The sequence below is a fragment of the Colobus angolensis genome, unplaced genomic scaffold (genome assembly GCF_000951035.1).
Source record: "Colobus angolensis palliatus isolate OR3802 unplaced genomic scaffold, Cang.pa_1.0 Scaffold129, whole genome shotgun sequence".
NCBI lineage: Eukaryota > Metazoa > Chordata > Mammalia > Primates > Cercopithecidae > Colobus > Colobus angolensis.
This window is the reverse complement of record NW_012114141.1, coordinates 3349902-3370895: the sequence shown is the minus strand read 5'-3', so window position 1 is coordinate 3370895 and position 20994 is coordinate 3349902. Positions and strand designations below refer to the sequence as shown.

General features: G+C 45.4%; 1 protein-coding gene across 1 annotated transcript in view; it reads left to right on the top strand.

Moving 5' to 3' along the window:
- RFTN1 (raftlin, lipid raft linker 1) overlaps positions 1-20994 on the top strand; it is a 203248-nt gene that overhangs the window by 131194 nt on the left and 51060 nt on the right. Inside the window, exons 5-6 of the mRNA XM_011933708.1 lie at positions 9954-10338; positions 17764-17967. Of these exons, the coding sequence (XP_011789098.1) occupies positions 9954-10338; positions 17764-17967 (589 nt within the window). The remainder of the gene's footprint in view (positions 1-9953; positions 10339-17763; positions 17968-20994) is intronic.

Below are 20994 nucleotides of genomic sequence, written 5' to 3'. Positions count from 1 at the left end.
TCATGATGGCATCTCATTGCCTTCAGAATAAAAAGTCCAGACTCTAAAGATGCAAGACTCTGCAATCTAGCCCTGGTATTTTCCAGTACAGCTTAGAGTGGAGGAACATTGTGAATACAGTGCTGAGCAGCGTAACAGGTGGCAATGTGGGCTCTGGAGCCAGCTGCCTAGGTTTGAATCCTACTTGCCCTTTACTAGTTGTCTGACCTTCGGGAAGTTGCCCAACATCTCTGTGCCTCAGTTCTCTAATCTGTAAGACAGGGATGAAAAATAATACCTATTATTATTATAAGGATTAATTGAGTTAATCTACATATAGCCTTTAAAACAGTGTTGGGCATACAATAAGCTCTCAGTACATTGTAATTAAGGATTTTCAGCTCAAGCACACTGAACATTTCCTCTTCCCTGCATAACTTCTGAGGCTTTCTCGCCTCTTTACTTTGCTAGCCCTGTTTCTCATAGGAATCCTTCTCCCAAACCATTTCCGTATGCACAGATTTTACCTGCGGGTAAGGTTAAATCCATGGTTACCAATCACGGATTTTGGCAGCCACAGAACTAACAGACTGGGAAGGCTGGCATGCATTCTTTGACTCCCACGGGACTATGACGAAAGTCTCTTTAAATGCTTTGCTAACATAATGTTTTGAGGTTTGATTTATCAATTTCCTTGTGGGTGTGCAGCAGTATTTAATGGAAGCCTGGGGGTCTTGCAGCCTTGGAGGCGGGCAGCAGATTCTCCTGCAAGTTCTTTTCCTTAATGGTCCTACTTGGATGATGACAGTTCTCATGGGCCAAGGTCGTCTTTGCTCCAGAATCCTGTTCTGAGTGCAGACAACCACATGTATGTTGAATTCTGCTGATGGGCATACACTGAGGGAGATTGGGATGTTCTGGGCCAAGGAAAATCTGCCAGAGGTGACTCCTGACTACTCCAGCATGTTGACTCTTTGTGCCCTCCTGGTCAGGGCATGCATTTACTATGACAAACTACTGTGTGCAGTGGAATGGCTGGGGTTGGCTTGGTGATTCAAAAAAGTGTTCTTAGTAAACAATGTTGAGCAGACTGGAAAGAGATATGCAAAGATATCCTCTGTAAAGTAGAAGAATGCTGTGTCTATGCATACAAATAACCTAGAGCACTGACACTGAAATTTTGACTAAAACATTTTGATTAAAACAGATGTGGACTTACTTGCATAGTTTTGTTTGGCATAAATATCAGTTGCCTTATATGCTCTTCTTCGTTTTAGTATGTGTGAGTCATAAGCAAATTTCACATTTTATTTCATACCAGGTGATATATATATATATATGTGATAGATATTTAAATATTTATTTTGTCTGCCCTGAAATTCTTCTTTAGAGAGCTTCTTTGTTCCTGCAATCCAATTAGATGGTTTTCAAGGGAGCCACCATGTACCCTGGTCAAAGTCAGTTGGCCCAGAAGTGGACATCTGACCTAAGCTGGGCCAGTCAGAGCCCTTCCCTGGGATCTTTTGCTTTGGGCAACCAGGAAGTTTAGACATTCTACCTCCAGTGATTAAGCTGTTAGCAGGAAAACTCAGAAGGTGGCAATGGACATATTTTCTGCTACATAGAAAAAATTAGTCCTAGATAAGAAAGAAGAATGATGCCAACAGATAAAAGTAGGAATGAAACTTGGAGCAAGTGTGCTGACAGTGCTGAGACACTGGTTCCAGGTCTTCTTAAGTCCAGCTCTGGCCCCACTGTGCTGACCACTTAACTGTTCTTAGAGAGACCATTGAGTTGTTCCTCACAGGCAGGACCTTCCTTGTTCACTTCCCATCTGTATCTCTGACTTAGAGTTTTGACACTGGATTGGAGCCTCCTGGTGGATTGGGTTTCGGGGAGCACTAAAAGCCATCTGAAGATCTGTGGGGGATGGGGCTTTACTGACACCTCTCAGTCCTACCGATCCCTAACTCCCATGCACTTCATTTGCCATGAATGGTGGTATAGGCACAGTCCCAGTGAAAGAACTGAGTCCATTAACACAGATAATGTAGTCAAATGATCCTTTGATCAGAAATCCCTGTCCTGAACTGAGCTACCAAAGGATGAATCTGTTCTCTGCTTCTACTAGAAGGCTGTGTTCCACCTCTTTCTTTTTGTTTTTTTCAGGAGATTACAGTTTGCTGAGTTCTTACGGTATTTCTCAAGCTTCCCTCTACTCACCCCTAGTAGCAGAGGAGAATAAATGGATACCTCCTCTCCTCAACTCAGCCCTTCCAGGGATCTGAGGACAAGCTGTGGTTCCTCAAACTTGAGTACAAACAGTTCAAGAAGGATGGAATAAAACTCTTCAGAGTCCCTCAGTTACCCCTTGAGTAAGACCAACACACATTAAATTCAAGAGGGAATAGTGCCTGTTTAATATTAAATTCAAGAGGGATAGTGCCTGTTTAACTCACTGCTGTTTGCCCAGAACCTAGTGCCCAGCATACAATTGGCATTCAGTAAGTAGTTATGGAATGAATAAATGAATATTAGTATCTCCATTTTATAGATGAAGAAACTGAAGCTAAAATAAATCAACTGATTTGACCAATAATATAACTACTGAGTAGCAGAGCCAGGTCCCAAGCTTTTAAGTCTTCAAACCCTTTGTCCAAGGGCGGATTCTAAGACCTCTCAGTCGCTAAAAGAGAAAACCACAACAGCAGAAAGTTTACATGATCTTTCCTTGTGGCCCCAAAACGGAGCTAAACATCCAGCAGTGCCTGGCAAAGCTTCCCGTTTCTGCAGCTAAGTGTTAACATGTCAAAACTAAAGGCAGCTTCAGATGTGAGCTCAAACCCGTGTTATTTTTAAGCCTCCCTTTTCAGAAAGTTGTACAAGAGTGTAGGTGACAAGATAGGAAGGGTTGTGTGTGTCTGATAAAATATTCACTGTAAAGACTCATGTGTAACTGCAACCCAGGACGGCATTTTTGTGCCTGCTCTTGACATCTAGGGCATGCCTCTGCTGTGGGCTCCCTGCGTGTGCTGTGTATGCTGTCACGGATCGGTGGCGTATGAGTTGTGAGGGAGGGCCGGAGTGGGCAGTGGTCTGATCTAGGGTATATAAGTATGTGGATGTGAGTCTAGGATTTACTCCATCTTATGTGCCTCAGAAATCACTGTCAAAAACACTATTATTCAGTATTTTATGTGATTTACTATGTTCTATAGCAGAGCTACCCAATAGAACTTTCTGTGATGATGGATATGTTCTACACCTGCACTGCCCATGGGGTCATCACTAGCCACAAGTGGCTGGTGGGCGCTTGAAGTGTGACTCGTGTGACTAGAAGAGGAATATTTACATTGTATTTTATTTGAATTAATTTAAATTTAAATAGCCACATGTGGCTAGTGGCTACCATATTGGACAGCACAGCTCTCTATTTTTTTTTAGCAGTAAGTTTCTGATTCCCAGCATTAATCAGCTCATTAGTTACAGGCATTTCATTAAGTCTATTATATAACTTGTAGAAAATAAATCCATCAGTTATAGATATAACCTCCCTTACCTGGTGTGTAGCAGTTCTCCTCAAAACACAGTGAGGGAAATTTCCTTTACCTGGGCAACAGTGATGGCTGAAAGCCTCCCTACCACACTTCAGCTTCTCATGTAGGACCTGGAATCAATACCAGATGAAGTCCTAGTTGTCTTGTTTCTTTTTGGGGCTTGCTGTCATTTGGGAGCCTGTACCCATCTTTTATTTCATGCCTAGTCAGGTTTAGATTTAGAGATCTCCATCAACTTGCCCTGTGCTATCTTATTTCCCCCTACCTCCTGGTGGGGAGAGAGAAAATCGATTATTTTAAGGAATTGGCTCATGTGATTGTGGGGGCCAAGAAGTCTGATATCTGCAGGGCAGTCCGGCAGACTGGACATTCAGGTAAGGACTGGTGTTGCAGTCTTGAGTTTGAAGGGGGAAAAGCCAGGGAGAATTTCTATGTTGCAGTCCAGAGGCAGAATTTTTTCCTTTGGAAAATCTCAGTCTTTGCTCTTAAAGCCTTCACCTGATTAGATGAGACCCACCAAATAATGGAGGAATTCACTTTACCCAAAGTCAACTGATTGTAAATGTTCATCACACATTTAAAAAATACCTTTACAGCAACATCTAGACTAGTGTTTTACCAAACGACTGGTCACCATAGTTCAGTCAAGTGGACACAAAACTAACTGTGACACCATCCTCTTTAGAGTCAGACAAAACAGTCTTGGAAGTGTCTCTGACTCTTTCCCCACACCTTCGACTACAGACTGTGGGCACTCCAATCCCTATTGACCTGTGGGCAGGAGGCTTTTCTCTTCCTTTTCCTGTGTTCCCATATAGCCTTCATTTTTACTAAATCCAACCTGTGTCTCACTTCTTTCTGATTTCTCACCCCAATTGACACACGTACTCTAAAGCACAAATATGTATATTCGCATGCACATAGAGTGTATCGCACTCACCCTTAGCAACATGGTATTCATTTTGGACGTAGAAACAGACAATGCATCCTAGAAATCTAATGTCATATTGTTGTTTTTAATAAAAATGATTCCTCAAATATATAACCAAAGATTTTTTTTTGCAATGAGTTGTGACTTTTTATATAACTAAATCTTTTTAAAAGAAATATTTTCCACATCATGATTCCTGATTACAGTTACAGTGGACCTTGTCCTTACTTATTATATAGAGCAACTGAGTGAAGCTGTGGATTAATCAGAACAGCCATATTTAATTTTTCAGTGCCTAAACCAGAAATTGTTACTCCTTTAAGTATTTGGGGCAGGTGGGTTCTTACAGGCAGCAGAAATGAGAAGAAGGTGGGTCAGGGTGTATTTCAGTTTAAACAGGCATCCACCTGGGCATCTTGGCACAGGTGAGATTATATGAAGTGGAAAGAATGGTATCATTCCAGGTCCTACGTGAGAGGCTGACATGTATCATTGAAGTGGTATCAGGTTGGGCTTAGGATACTCCGAGTGAAAGCCAGGCATGGCTTTGGGTAGCTCTGTGAGGTTTGACCAGTCACAGAATGTCTGAAGCAGTTTCCTCTCCTGTCAGGTATGATTTTGAGGCCTAAGGGAATACATGTGAAAGTTCTTTGTAGAAGAGTTGTGCAATGTTAATAGTTGCTGTTTCCTGTAATCGCTGTTGTTAGAGATGTTGTGGGCATGCGTGGGAGTCTGTGGGGAGCTCTGTGGCTGAGGTGACCTGGCTCCTCATGATCTCCTCTTCCATGTTGATTTGGTTCCATGCTCATGAAGACCTTGGAAGGTCACTTTATGGAGAATGAGGAAGTAGTTCCAGAAACATTGGGGGACAACTGTGGTAGGGTGTGGTGAACAGATACACAGGATTAGAAACAGGGAAGAAGATACTGTGATTCCAGCTGGAGGGACCAGATCGACAGTGGACCTGTCAGCTGTGATTGCTGTGTAGGTCTGATCTTCCAAGGAAAGCCAGGGCTAGGGGTTCACACTTAGGAATAATGAACATCTGATTTGTAGCTAAACCCATGTGAGTGGAGGAAGTCACCAAGGGGAGTGTAGAGTGGAGGAGAGCTGGTAGCCAGGGATGAACCCTGATGAATACATCGCATGCCCACCACCATGATGAACGTGAGACTGGCTCAGTGAAGGTTATTAATGCAAGAATGAGAAGCAGGATTTAATTTAGCCATAAGTACACAGTCAAATGACTTTCTGAAAAAGAGGAAAAGTGTCTATACTAGGATAAGACAGAACCATAAGAGTTGTGGCCCCTAGGTCTAGCCAAATACTGATCTTCATAAAATCTAAATGTGGTCGTCTAGTTAAAAAGGACTACTCACCCTTCCTGGTAAACAATTTGGCAACCTCTACCAAGCCTTTGAAAAGTTAATATCCCTTCAGTCATTAATTCCACTTCCAGGAATCTATTTGAAAGAAATAAGCAGAGCTACAAATATGCTTCCTCTTCTTGGGGGTGTGAATTTCCCTGGAACGCATAGGATAAAGGCAGCATTTAACTTTGATGTTTTAAAGTTTGGATCCTAGGCAGCACTATGGTATAAGATACAAAATTTGCACTGAAGTTGAAGGTAAAAGATGAGCATTCGAAGAAATCTTGCAGTTTTCCTCAGACTCCCACTCTCCTCTGCTCTTGAGGTTATGACTGGGGGGGAGAGTCGGATATGCTGGCCTGCAGGGTGAACTCAGAGCCTTTGTGGGCATGGATCCAAGGCCATATGTGATCCAGTTCTTGCTATGTCTAGTCAAGCCTCATTTCTGGGGCTCCTCTTGATTTCTCATGTCATGTTCCAGAAATATTTCTAGAAATTTCCTCAACACACCAGGCTGTTGCATACTGTCAAGCTTTTGCCCATCATGATCCTTCCTTGCCTTTACATGGATTGCTCTCTCCTTTCCCTTTCCATATCTGGTGAACTCTTATTCATCCTTCAAAGCCTTCTGCAGAGTAGGACCCAAATAGGTTTTGTCTAGCATGGCATTTTGGAAAAAAAAAATGGATTTGAATACTTTAAGGTGAGACATACATGCTCCAGTTCTGCCACATTTCTTACTCTTCCTTTTGTGTTACACCATGTCATTTGTTACATCGCTGATCTACTCTGAGAGACTTTTCTCAACCTCCCCTTCAGGCAGAAATAATCACCATTGTCACTGTCATTTCTACATCTTCACATCCATTACTATATTATCCTCCATGAGGAATTTTTACAGTATTTACTTTTTCAATTCTAAAAGTAACATTCATGCCCCTTAGGTAAATTTGAAAATTACACAGTAATAGAAAAAATCACTCATAGCCCCACTCCCCAAGTACAGTGCTGTTTTCATTTTGGTGACTGTTTTTATGCATAGTTTATGTATATGTATTACATAGTTACCATAATAAAGTCTATCAAGTTTAGAATCTTGACTTTTTACATATCATTATAAGCATTAATTGTTCCATGATAATTGTAATTATTTTTAAAGTCTGTTCACAATAATTGGCCAAATCTTCTTGAGGATTGGGGATCCTATTTTACATTCCTAGTACCTAAGCACCATGTTGGTCTGCGCCAGTGTAGGGGCTTAACTATTTGTTGAATCCTACAGCTGAAAAATTAATGTCTCCATCCATACCTTCAAGGAGCTCATTTCAGGAGAGAATCATTCATTCAACAGATATTTCTTGAGGACCTGCTATACGTCAGACATCGTTCTATTACTGGGGATGCAGCAGTGCAAAATACCCCGGCCCTTATGAAATGTGTATTCCAGAGCAGTGATTCTCAAACATCAGGCTGCATTGGAATCACTTGGAGGACTTCTTAAGACACAGATTGCTGGATCCCACCCTCAGAGTTTCTGACTGAATAGGTCTGTGGTGGGGCCTGAGAATTTGCATTTCCAACAGGTTTCCAGGGGATGCTGATGCTCTGGTCTGGGGACCACACTTTGAGAACCCCTGGCCTAGAGGATAAATTTGCAGTACAATATGGCAAAGGAATATGGTTGTCTGGTTTGTAGTGGGAGAAGGGCAGATGTCTGTGTCCAAGCCTCTCCAATTCCTCCAGTCCCAGTGAGAAAGGGGAGAGCTGGGATAATGTCCTGTGTCTGGAGTCCTCGCCCCTTCACTCTAGATGACAGCAGTCTCTGCAGGGCCACAGAAGCCGAGGACTGATAAGGAGAGAGGTTAGAGATACTGTCTTTGTGCCCCATCCTTTGGCACACTTGCCATATATAATGTCTAAACTAAGCTTCAGTGCAACTGAAAAATAAGTGTGTTTTCACTCATTTTATACATGAGAAAACTGAGGCACAGAAAGTTTATATAATCTAGTCTGGTTCCCCAAGACAGTGAGTCACATATCTGGGGCTCCACGTCAGGCCTTTCCAAAAGCCTTTAAACTTCATGCTATTTCCATGACTCTGGTTGAGACTGGCCTATGGTTGAGCCCTCCATGGAAGCAGTTATTAAAATGCTTCAGTAGTCATAGCTGTTTCCTCTTCAGTAAGAGAGTAGTAGCAGAAGCTAGTGCAGGTGTCTCCTCTTTCATTCAAGGGCCATAAAATCCATTGCCTTTCTCCTTTGGCATTTGTTGCCAGAAAGCTCATAAGTATGCTTTGCATACAGTGGCTTTTTTCAGCCTCCAAAGTTCTTTGGTATAATTATTTCCCCGCTATTTTCTTTTAAAATTTGTGTTGCTGTGCCTTCTTTTAGGAGCTTTATAGAATAATTTTTAAAATAGGTGGATATCATAGATTAATGAGGGAAAAAAGAAATTTTCAGGATGGAATGGATGGCTTTAAGATTTTTTTGTTTTGTTTTTTAACTTTTGAAGAGTGAATTGAGCCAACTCTGAGTATATGAGTGGACACATACATGCCTGTAGACATGTATGTAGTTGATGCCTTGACATGTGTCCACTGAGTCTTGTGATTAAAAGAATGAACTTTGGCCCAGTCCAGACCTGGTTCTGCACTCCGGCTTTGCACTCACTGCTTGTTTTATGACTTCAAAGTCTCTGGGCCCCAGTGTCCTCATCTGAAACGGAGACAGTGATACCAGGCAGCGTCATTGAAGGATGAAACGGTTTGTTGTTTTAACTTACGTAAAATGCCTAGCTCAATGTCTAGACATAGTAGGTCTATACCATAGACAGTAATTACTACTATTGTTATTTTATGTCTAGCGCAGGCTAGGATTTAAAGAAAGACCGGACTGCGCATTTGCAACTGCAGTTTTCCAGGTTGTGCAGTGTGGAACAAAAATGACTTTCCATTTAATATCAGGGTGGTTCTTCTGAGGAGAGCTGTCAGGGCTGCTTCTCCTTTAGAAAGAATAGCTCCATGCTGGCAAAACTGACTCTCAAATGAGGGTAGATTATCACTGCAGAGGCCTCAGGATTTTCTGAGGTCATCTGCTTAGGGCTTGGTGACTAAGACTTAGACAGCGCTGAGGTCTGCACCGCCTTATTTATTTGTAAAATGACTTAAGCATCCTTGCCTGGAAAGTCCCCTGAAGTCTACCTTCTGGCTTTAGCTGGCTCTTGCTTTATTTTATTAGATTATTATTTTCAATTTTTCTTTCAAACTTATGACTTATACTCAATCCAGTTGCCTTGGGCTATTTTTTAGGGAAAGGGAGAGTTCAAATACCTCGGTACTCTGGGTGGGTGTTCATCCCCCATCCCGTTGGTACAGGGAGTGAGAAGGAACCATCACCTCGCTGCTGGATGGTGTGGACCAGGACTCGGAGAGCCAAGAGTCAGTCTGTGACTGTAGGCTGGGCATGATCTGTGGGCTCCTTTGACCTTCCCTAAGCCTGAGAGCACCAGGGAGCAAGGTGTCCATCAGATGGTACAACTCGGGGAGGATGTGCCCACAGCCTTGGCACAGGGGTGATTTTCCCACCTCTGCCCTTCTCTGCCAAAACTATTGTCCAAAAAGGAAGCTCTTGGGCCATAAAATGCCATCTGTCATTTGTATATGGTTATATGGACAAGCTGTAGTTATACAGTAGTCTGATGAGCAGGAAGTCAGTGATTCATCCGAAAAAAAGTAACAACAACAACAAAAAAACCAAACTCTTAACAAAACGAACTTCCTCTTTCAAACTCTTTGTTTAGAACTTTTTGCAGTCTCTTTTAAAAAAATGTTAATAAGGACTAATGCAGTGTTTCAAAGTGGTGATTTCAACCCTTCAAAGCCAAATGCTTTATCTATCCATCAGACAACATAGTCAAACAAACAAAAAAAACTATCTTCTTCAGACTAGGGTGTGGGGGTGGGCGCCCCTGAGGACATGGGGCTCCTGCCAGCTTGGAAATCTTCCCATGCCCCTGAAATAGCCTCGCAGGCCTCGGGGAGGCGCTTTGCACGCTGCACATGTCCCTCTGATAGACCATTCCATTCACTTGGTTCCCTTCCTTTTGTTTGCCTCACAGATCCAGGAGGCTGCAAGCCAGGGCCTGAAATTCGTTGGTGTTATACCTCAGTACCACTCTCCTGTGAATTCAGCAGGCAGCAGCGCTCCGGTGTCTACTGCCAACAGCACCGAGGATGCCAGAGATGCAAAAACCGCACGTGGGGATCACGCGTCACTGGAGAATGAGAAGCCAGGGACTGGGGACATGTGCGGTGCTCTGGCTGGGGGAAACCAAAGCCCAGAGCCCAGCTCAGGCCCCAGAGGGGAGGTGCCCATCGCCGAGCAGCCCAGCTCACCCTCCGGAGAGGCAGATGGTGGAGAACTTTCACCACGGGGGGTGAGCAAGACACTGGATGGACTGGAGAGCGACCCCTTGGAGGTGCATGAAGAGCCACTCTCAGGGAGTAAGTATGTCAGCACTGGGAGTTTTGACCCGCTTAAAGAGTAGTTAACAGCTTTTCATTAATCCCCATGGTATCTCAGAGAAAAAGGAATGGAATTCGAGTGTAGAGACAGCAGTCCATCAAACAGGAGACACTTTATCAAGCAGTTATCTGTGCCACCTGACTGTTTACTTACTGAAGTTGTGACTTCTGGGGAGTACAGAACCACATGAAATTGACTTACAGTTTGCTCCAAAATGTCACGTTTGAAGTGGATTCTAGACTATGAGTTCTTTTATCTCCTGTGCTCTCGAAATTGCCCTTGAATTATCCAGCTTTCACACAGGAAGTGTCAGCCTGCCAGGCACCAGTGAAACCTACACACCACTTGTTAAAATACCTGCCTAAAGCAAGACATTTTACAGCTGAGCAAACTGGAGTTTAGAGAGGAAATCTGTTGCCCAGTCTGGAAATAGGCAGTTCGGGCATATGAATCCAGGTGGATTTACCCACCATCCCTTCACGCCTCTCTGCTTGGTCTTTCCTGTGTGGTAGACTAATAAGATTTACTGAGGCCCTCAACAAGATTTACAGGGAGCAAAGTTTCCCTCCGTTTCTCTGTATTTCCTTTTTCTCTACTTTCTTCCAGAAATCGACCATCCATACTTCCCCCTTTCTCCAGGAAATCTAGCATCCAGTCATTTCCTGAGAGCAAGGTACTTGCATGAGCCATGTGGCCCCTTCTAGCCTTCGGAAGGCGAACAAGTATGAAGACTGACAGAAGACCACCAGGGCTTAGGAGGGCTTTCTGTTTAGGCCTTTCTGGCTGATCTCCCTGGTTAATATTGTTATTATCATTTATTTACTAATTCTTGAATTTAGCCTCTTACAAGTGATAATGAACAGGTGATGCTTTGAGAAGGGAAAACAAGGAGAAACAATTTCTTTTGTTACATCAGAACTTCTTGAGAAGAAAATTATGGGATGGTTAATTCCAGGGGCTTATTTGCAAAGTTGACTTAGAGGGAGATATTGGAGCTGCCTCAGTGCTGTGATATAGTAAGACTATTTAATCAAGGCATTGAGCCTTCTTACTACACACTGAAGTAGAGCTCTTTATTTGTGTGATTTTTCGCTGTTTGAGGCAGATGCCTGCTGCCCTCATGGAGTAGCTGAACATGCATTTAAGCCCAGTGTGTCCTCCTCATGAACACCCAGGTCTTAGTCCAGAAACCTCCATCTTCTCATGGAGATTGGGCTGGATGTGTGTGCTCTGAATCCTGGGCGGGAAGATGGACCTCACTGGAGTCCTTCTCTAAGTCCAGGACTGTGGGAGGGCGAGGACCAGGCCAGGCAGAGGCCCCCAGGAGAAAGGGCAGGAGTGACGGAGAGGTGGGGAGCATGGTGCTCAAGAATCTAGCATCTGTTTACATTCTAGCCTGCCTTCCATGCCTCAGTTTCTCACTCTGTGAAATAGGGATAGAACGATAGTTTCTCATGGAAAGGTTAAAGATGTACATTTAAAGCACTCAGCACTGTTTGACGCATGAGTATGAGCTGCTATTACTGGGGTACAGGCTCGTAGTCCTGACGCTTGACCTCTACCTCTCATGGAATCTTGGCTTTGAGAAAGGAGGCATTTACTACTGAGGTTTCCTCAGGAGTTTTCAGATCCTTCCTGTGTTCCAGAGCCCACCTTCCTCTGAGACTCCTTCCAGACTTCCTGCCTTCTGTGAGAGGATTATTCACTGGAACCTCCCCAGGTGCCCAGGACCTTCCTGCTACCCTGTGGCCACTCACCTCCCTCCCCAGAATCTCGCCTGATGGCTGAACACACAGAAAAATTGACACCCAAAGCATTTTGGGCCCTGTCCCATCACCCAAGTCCCTGTTCTCTCCTGGAGAAACAGACCCTGCTGGGGAGGAATGGGCGAATGCGTGTGTTTCTGGAGGTGTTCAGCCCACCAATGGATGAGAATTTCAGCTCTGCAGGGGTAGGCCAGGAAAAGGGTTTAAAGCCTCCTTCCAGCCCAGTCTCCCTAGGCAGGTAGACACTGCCTGTCTCTACACATAAAGCAGTCCCTTTATCTCTCTGCGCGGGCTGCAAATCTCTGGAATTTAGGCAGCTCACTGTATCCCTTTCTCCTCCTTTGGTGGAATAAATGAGTTTTTTGGGTTTTTGGGTTTTTCACACAGGGATCATTTCACATATAAGCCTTTCACTGGTCACGATGGCAGTCACCCTCCAAGTCCACTATTCTGTGTCCTCCTTGTGTTATCTCAGTCACTCCTCACAAAAGCTTTGTGGCAGAAGATGCTATTACTATGTCCATTTTACAAATAGGGAGCGTCACCTTTTATACCCCCATACAGTTAAATTTCTTTATCACAGCTTGAGCATTTGGCCTCCCTGAAGGCTGAACGTCCAGGGACCCTGTCCCCATTGCTTGTGACCCTCACCTGACCCCCGGCCTCTCTCCTAATCTCCCTCCTGGGAAGTCCACTCCCCATCACCCCCCCACAGGCACACATAGTGCCCCCAGGCACCCCTCCCCACCGCCTGCTCAGCTCCCAGCTTGCCTTCTCTCAGGGCCCCCTAACGAGGGTGAAGTGTTTTTACTCCTCTTCTGCCAGGTGGGCTTAAATAGGCAATCACAGCACGACAATTAAAAAAAAATCCAGAGGGAGTCTCCCTCCTCTTCCCTCCTTCTCCTCAGTTAATTTATTTCCTTTAGAGGAGGCCTTGGGGAGAGGAATCTAGGCAGTGCCTGCTCAGACAGGACTTTCCAGTGGATTCTCTGTGCGGAAGCAGGGGCAGGTCATCTCTCCCCATCTCTGTGGGCTCTGCGCAGCCGTCACGCCTCCTTGCCCCTGCAGGTTCTGGGGGAGGCCCGCCGTGTGTCGTGTGTTCCTCTTCCTGCTTGCTGACTTTTGTTTCCTGGTCTGGGGGAATTTCCTTTTGGTTGGAGGTCCATGCTGTGCCATGATCACCTGAGCCTGTGCAGGGACAGCCTCAGCATCTCCATTGCCACAACTTCCATCAGAGAAACCAGGAGGCTAGACAGGTTCACAAAAATTCTAATCATTCTCACTGTCACCAAAATAATAAGTCTTCCAAGCACCGCCCTTCCTACCCTGCAACTCCTCACTTAAAATGCTTCGAAATGTCAGCCAGAAACCCCAGCCTGTGGTGCCAATCACATTTCTGACTGAGAGGATTTTATTCAGTAGCCCTCCCTGGCTGCCAGCTCATTGTGAATGGCCAAAACCTGGGGGTTGGGCTTTCCTGATGTGAGGTCTCCTTCCTCCCCACTCCCTCGGGATAGTTGGACCCCATGATGCGGCCCCCTCCCAGATCCACCTGCCGCCATCTTTCTGGCCTTTTATTCAGTCCATTAACAAACAGCTATTGAGCTGCCACCCGTGGTCATCGGCCCCTGCCTTCTGTGTCCTGATGAAATTAGTCTCTTGTTAGGTTTGGGAAAGAGCCCAGGGTTTGGGGTTTGAAAGACTCTTGGCTGTGCCACTTACTGGCTTGTGATTTCTGGGGGATCCACTTAACGCTTCTGGGCACAGAACCAGTGCCACCCCCTCCCATCAAGGTTGGGAGAGTCACATGAGATGGTGAAGGTGAAAGGCCCTTATAAATAAGGGATACATGCCTGTGGCTGCTGTCATCCTTAGAGGTGGATTCCCATGGATTGTTGTGCATGCAGCGGTCCCTGCACTTTGCCTTTCCTGCTGCCCTGGCAAGTGAGCCTCACTCTGGCCCAGAGGTGCCCTGCTATTAGTGCCCAAGTCTGAGCGAAGCTTGAGCAGCCTTGCCCAGATCTAGGCATCTGGATGGAGCAGCCTGGGGCCCTTCTACCCTCCTGCCTGCCTCGCCACCATGGTGCCCACTGCCTCCCTTCCCAATGCAAACCTTTCTGCTTAGTCCCTTCTGCCCATGACCTCAGCAGCCTGCAGTCCCCACCCAGCTTGGGCTGCCCAGCCAAGTGTGATGCCACTTGTTCCTTCCAGTACAGCTAACGACCAGCTGCCTCCTCCTCCCACATCTAGCCCTTGGAGCCCCAGATTTTCAGCCAGGCTCTAAACTCTTTCTTCTCTCCAGACCACAGGTCTCCTGGGACAGCAGGGCCCAGCCAGTCCCCTGCTTACCCTCAAGACCTGGGCTCTCTAGGGCCCCACCTGAAGGCAAACTACAGCCTCCCATCCTGTGCCTGAGTCCCCACGCCCAGGCACAGACCTCAGGGTTGGACACCTGCCTCTTTCCTCCCCACTCCCTAGTAGCCTGGCAAGGCCTGAATGGACCAGGCTCCCCGGCCGGCAGGACTCAGCCACCCCCACCCTTGGGCCCCACACTCCCTTAACCTGCCCTCGCTTTCTCCTCTGGTTGGCTTAGAGGTTAATACAGTGAACATATGTATAACAGGAGGGATCTAATGAGACAAGGTGGGGGAAAGGGAGAGACGAGAAGACAGTCCCGATGCTCCTTGGGTGCTCAGCTACTCCCAGAATGTTCTCAACCCCTTTGGGACTCACTGTCCCATATCTGGAAAAATCTTCCAGCTGGTCATGGCAGAGTCACAGAGCAGCTGAGAAAATTTAAACAAACATGGGGCTTCTTTTTGAAATCTTTGGTGCTTGCTCACGTGAGGATGTGTGTTGGAGAATGAGAATATTAAAACATCAGAGGACATCACTTTTGGACAGTTTCTCTTGGCTGGTTTCCATGTGGGTAGAGAAAGGACTGGGGACAAGGAGATGATGGGACAGAGGAGTGTACAAGGGTTACGCATATGCAATCAGGTTTCTCCCAATATTTCATTGCTGCTGATGCTTTGGATGCTCTTCGTTCCAACGCTGTTTCCTTTTCCTGAGAAATTTATTTCTGTCTCTGGTTTCAGTCTGACCCCCTGGGGAAGATCAAGCTGGGAAAGCTGTCAGCACCATCTACCTTTTCTGAGGGTCTCTGTCTTCCTCCACTACACCCCCAGCATTCTCACTTCTCCTTTGGCCTTCCCCTTTTTCTGGTTCATTACGCATTTGGGAAAGTTGTGTTTTTGTCTTGCCACTGAGTGCCAGTTCCTTCTGTGTGATCAAGTGTTACCATGTAGTTTTGGACTTTGGCCACTTCCAAATTCCCCACCTACTTCTCCCATACAGAGGCTGTGATTTTTTTTCTTCTTCTTCTTAATTCATTTGCATTTGTGCTTGACTGTAGCAGACTGTAGCAGGCTGTAGCGAGTGGTGCTGTGGCCCATGTTGGGGTCACCTTTGGGCAGCTCTGGCCAAGCCCACAGCTTCCTTAGCCTCTCTACCTGCAGACATTCTCGGGAATGGGCCCTGGGGAATGAATGATTCAGGAGTGACTCAGTTTATGAGGATAAATGTCCCACGTTCCTTGCCCTTGGTGGGTGAATCTGAGGTGTGTTTTACATAGTATCTCAGGGCCCCTGTTGGGATTGAGCCCTAGTTGCCCCAGCGGTAACATGCTGTTCAGTGCATTCATTCACTGGTATCATCTCCATCTCCTCCCTGTTTTCCATTCCTACTCCTTCCCTCTTTCCTGGGATCCCTTCCCAAATAAACTACTTGCACAGGAAAGCTTGCAGGGTCTGCTTTAGAAGGAATCCAGATAAACTCAAGAACTCACTAAAACCTTGCTTATCCTCTTGCCCTCGGTAGCTGAAGCTTTTAATTGAACCCGTGACACCCAGGACTGGAAAACACCCGATCATCCAGTTCACCTCCTGCCCACCCCAGCCCCAATTTATGGCTGGATTCCCTCCATTACGAACCTCCTCTGTGTCGCTCCATTTCTACAGTTTGTATTTTGAACACACAGACTAGTCTAGTGATTGCCAGCTCCATACACCAATACCTAATTTCTGGTGTGGAAGTACTTCCGGGCTGGGGATGGCTTCCTGAGTAAGCAGGAGGGCTGAGAAAAGCAACTTGGGATGGGGAGGATGAACAAGCTAGAACTGGTGTTGAAAATCCAGGTGGTCACTTCCAAAGATGGGCACCTTCCTTTCCTAGTTGTTCTATTGGATGGAAAGCCTAAAATGGCTGCTGTTCGTTCGGGTATTGCTGATGACAAAGCAATATGGCCCAGCGTTGTCCCTAGAGATCTCTGCTGGTGTTCGCTCAGGTGGGGCTGTGAGAAGACTTTGTGACTTATGTGAGATAATCTTAGATGTTAGATGAACATATTTGGTGTTAATGTGCTTTATTGTCACCCCTTGTTTTTGGCAAGTGGTAGTGGACTGCCGTCACAGTCCTGAAACAAAGTTTCCTTTTTTAAAAAAAAAAAGTATTTGTTTAAATAAAGGAAAGTGAGTCAATTTAAAAAAATCAACTAGTACTTGGATACCACAAAACATTGTGAGATACTGAAATTTGAGAAACAGCATCAGAGAGTGTGGGTTCAGGTGTCTCATGCAGGGAGCATGAATGTGCTTTGTCCTTCTTGCTAATGTCAACCATTGTTTATGACCTTTAAATTCTTGTTTCAAAGAAGGGTGGGGATTTTCTTATGATTTAACAAGATATTTTTGGAAACCAAAGCATATTCCTGACTAGCCTGTGTAAGCAAGACTTTTTAAGCTGGGTCAACTGATTGCTTGACTAAATGAGGAGCACAAAAATAGACTCTCAGACTTAGATTGAAATTCCAGGTATTTGCTTCTGGAGGCTGCTGCTGCTAACCCATGCCCAGCCGCACGTAGGCAGGCACGGCTCAGCTGCTGGGTGGCAGTGATTATTGATTGCTGAAGAACTGAGCTATAAATGAAGGAACCAAAAGCTCGGCGCCTCATCCCCAGTGCCTTCTTGGCTGTTTGGACCGACCTGCCACTCCAGGCAGGAACTCTCATTTACGGGAACATATTTATTTTTACATATCAATGATGTATTTTTGATGTACTTGATTAAGTATTATGGGTTCAGCCCCAGGAAACACTACTGCAGTTTATAAATAGTGAGTTCAGGAGTGTACAAGGTTCCTGGAATTAGAGCAGTATTTTTGTTTTTATGTTTCTCTGTACATTTACTTTTTCAAAGACCTCTCTCTCCCAAATATGTCTGCTTTTATTTCTAAAACACATCTTTGTAGGACTTTCTAGAACCATCTGCTATGTTCTTTTCTCAAACACCTAGCTGTGCACATTAATCCCAGATAACAGCTATTCATTACATTCCAGATTAAAAACCTAAGTCCCCCATCAGAAGCCCAACCTTTCAGGTCCATGTTACTTTAAGCCAGCCTCAACTTACTACTTGGAATGAGGCTTTATTATCTGGCAGCAATACAGCTTCACAGAGATTGCAGCATTCATCATCTCATTTATTCAGGCTCCTGAGAGATTCCACTAAAGCCCATGAAGCAGATTTTTATCATCAGTTGACCTCTTCTCTCTCCACTGCCTTTACAAATCCCAACAGAAATGGAGATCTTCACCCTTTTCAACAAACCGAAAAGCCATCAGAAGTGCCGGCAATACTACCCTGTCACCATTCCTCTCCGTGTCTCCAAGAATGGCCAGACAGTGAACGGCTTGGACGCCAACTGGTTAGAGCACATGAGCGACCACTTCCGGAAAGGAGGCATGCTGGTGAACGCAGTCTTCTACCTTGGAACGGTGAACGGTATGTTTGGAATTCACAGTCCTCGGGTGGCCCTTTGTGAACTTGGCTTCTAACTCTTGAAATCTTAGTCCCTCTTCAGAGCCTGCTTCATTCAGAAAGCTCTGCAGCCGATAACCATGCTGCATTTTATTTCCAATTAACACATCTTGAGGAACTTTCCATAAAGCCCAGGGCCTGTGCTCTCTAAACCTCTCTAGGAGTCAGCCAGGTATCTTCTGAAATGACAGAGAAAGTGGAGTGATTCTGTTTCATCGAAGGTGGCCTCAGTCTCTGTTGCTTTTAAAGGCTTTTAAAAAGATTGTTCCCTGGATTTGTTAATTACCCCCTGGGATTGTGCCATTCCAAAGTGCAAATTGTTTGTAGACACTATTACAGTTGAAGTAGCAGTAGCAGCACCTTGAAATTAACAGCAGAGAAATAAATTGAACAGCCTGGTTTCTGTAAGCTCCACTGAGACACACACTGTTCCCAGGTCTCCCAGCACCCAGTATGCCCTCCCCAGTAATGTGTTGTCTCTAGTGGTTTGCTGCATGGGATAGCACTATTGATGTCAGCTCTCCTAAGGCAGAAAGTCTGCCCACAGTGGGAAAATGTGTCAAACAAAGAAAGGGCTTTGGGTTAACGAGAAGGCAAGTTGAGTCACCAGGGTGTGTCAAATCTGGGAGGCAATTTGGAGAGTGGGACCAACATGCCAGCACGTGCATATCCTGAGGGCTGCCAGTCAGCAGGATTCCTAAGTGAAACATAACACTAAATTCGTCAGTCCCAGCAAAACCTGGCAGGGGGCGTCAACAGTACCGTGTGTTGTTGAGCCGTTTTCTCTCAAGCATTAGCAGAGTCATGAACAGAGTTTGGATTCTACATTGTTTGCAGTCCTTGAAATGCCAGCAAGCATCCTGAGATCCTGAATTCTAAATGAATGTACTTTAAATCATCCAAAGCCTTAGAACATGATAGAGCAGAGACAGGTCTTAATTTTGCATGCAAGTCTCTAAGTATCATTGTCTAATGTTGACATGTTATCATAGTAGCAGCAGGTGTTGTATAGTGTAATGGTCCATAACCATTTGTTGAATGCATGAATGACACAAGAAAGGTGATTGGCTTGTTAAGAATACATCCAGAGCAGGGCTGCCCAACAGAAGTGCCCGTGATGATGGAGGTGTTTGTTCTGTATCTGGGTTGTCCAGTATGGCGGCCACCAGCTGCCTGCGGCTACTAAGCACTTGAAATATGGATACTGCAGCTGAATAATTGAGTTTTAAAATTCATTTAACTTTCATTAATTTAAGTTTAAATAACTCTATGTGGCTAGTGGCTAGGGTCACTGGTCAGTGTGCACTTGGTCAGTGCAGTTCTAGAATATCATGTCTTTAATACAACTAATGTAGGGTTACTTCTGTGCCCTAGTGGCAAGGTGGGTAACCTCTCTCTACACAAGGAAGCCCTCCATGGGTACCTGCAAAGTCCCCCAAAGCCAGGGATTGTCAGAGTCTGGTTTGAGATGCTTGATAAAACACCAGTCGCGGTACGTGCTTGGGGCCAACTTGGGACAGATGTTTACAGCCTGACTTACAAGTGTCAGGGGAGGCCAGGGAGGAACCTTTGGCTCCCTGTTTCCTGCAGGGACACCCCATTGCCTGTCTTGGGTTGTGGCAACAGTGGCTCCTTTCATCCCCTCTCGGTGCCCACAGATGCTCTCTGTGGCCGTGCATAGTTTTACATTCCTCCCTCGGAAACTGATGGTTAGTTGTTGAAGGTGTATAGGGAGGTGCTGGAGATAGTGGATACCCAGGTGGCCACTTGGAATTTCTTCCCCTTTTAGGAAAACTAGGTCATCAAAAGGAAGGTTTTCTCTTTGACCCCCCTGCCTGAGCATGTCAGGGGCCCTAAGACCCCCAAGAAAGAACACCTGGAACGTTCACAAACCCATTTACTGTTCCTCTACCGTCATGGTTTGGCGATCAGGGCTGAGTTAGCCCCTCTACTCCCCGTCACCCCACTCTTCAACCTGGAGTCCAGAAACGCAGACAACTTAGACAGCTTTTTCTTCAGATTTGACTTGAGTGTTTGAAATACTGTTATAGCCTCCCTTGGCTTTAACCGCATTAAATTCATTCTTCCTGCCCTGAAGACAGAACATGAAATTTCCCCTGGCAAGCGCAACTATGAAGTCCTCCACAGGGCCCAGGCATCTTCCTGTATGCAGCCCATATCTTAAAGCTCCACCATAGCTGTTCGTATCTATGTCAGGGAGGGCTGCAAAATTCTCAGAACAAAATGAATTGAAACCCACTCTGATTTTAAACACAATTTCACCCTTTCTATGTCTTTTGGGAGGGAGAGTGTGACCGGGAGTAATGCTTACTGGGTTAGGGTGTTTCTGCTCTGGAAAAGTTCAAGGTTTCCGTTGGCCAGGGATGAAATACGTGTGTGTTCTTTTCCCAGAATTAAGAAAAAAAATGGCAAGCTAATCATAATCATAAGAGGAACCTATTTCTAATGAGATAATTAGTGTCCTTACAAATAAATCTGGCAGAGCTAGAAGCACATCTTTAAGCTGTTTGCCATCTGGAAAGGCACCAGTCATGACTCTTAAATAGAGATTTATACTCCAAAGTATTTTCCACAGAGTCATAAAGCTCATGAGAACTTTGTCCCATAAACAAGGTGATGTTTCAGCCCAAATTACCCAGTGCAGACTCCAGAGCTTCTGTTCTGGAGGCATTACTCCCCTCCCCATGCCTCCCACTCCAGGACATAGAAAGACTTGTACATTCCTCAAGTTTGGGCTCCTGCTCATGGTCTCCAGGACTCCTCTCCCTGGGTCATTCATTACATCTTAGAATCACCAGGTGTCTTGGGCTGGGGTAGGCTCTGCCTGTGAGCTCTGGCAAGCTTAGGGCACAGAGGAGGGGCGTAGTGATGGCCGTGGACACCTAGCGGGTGCTTTGTGTGGGTGCTGGGCTCAGCAATTCAAACTTAGCATTGACTTCATCCTCGCAATACCTCAGTGAAGTAGGTACC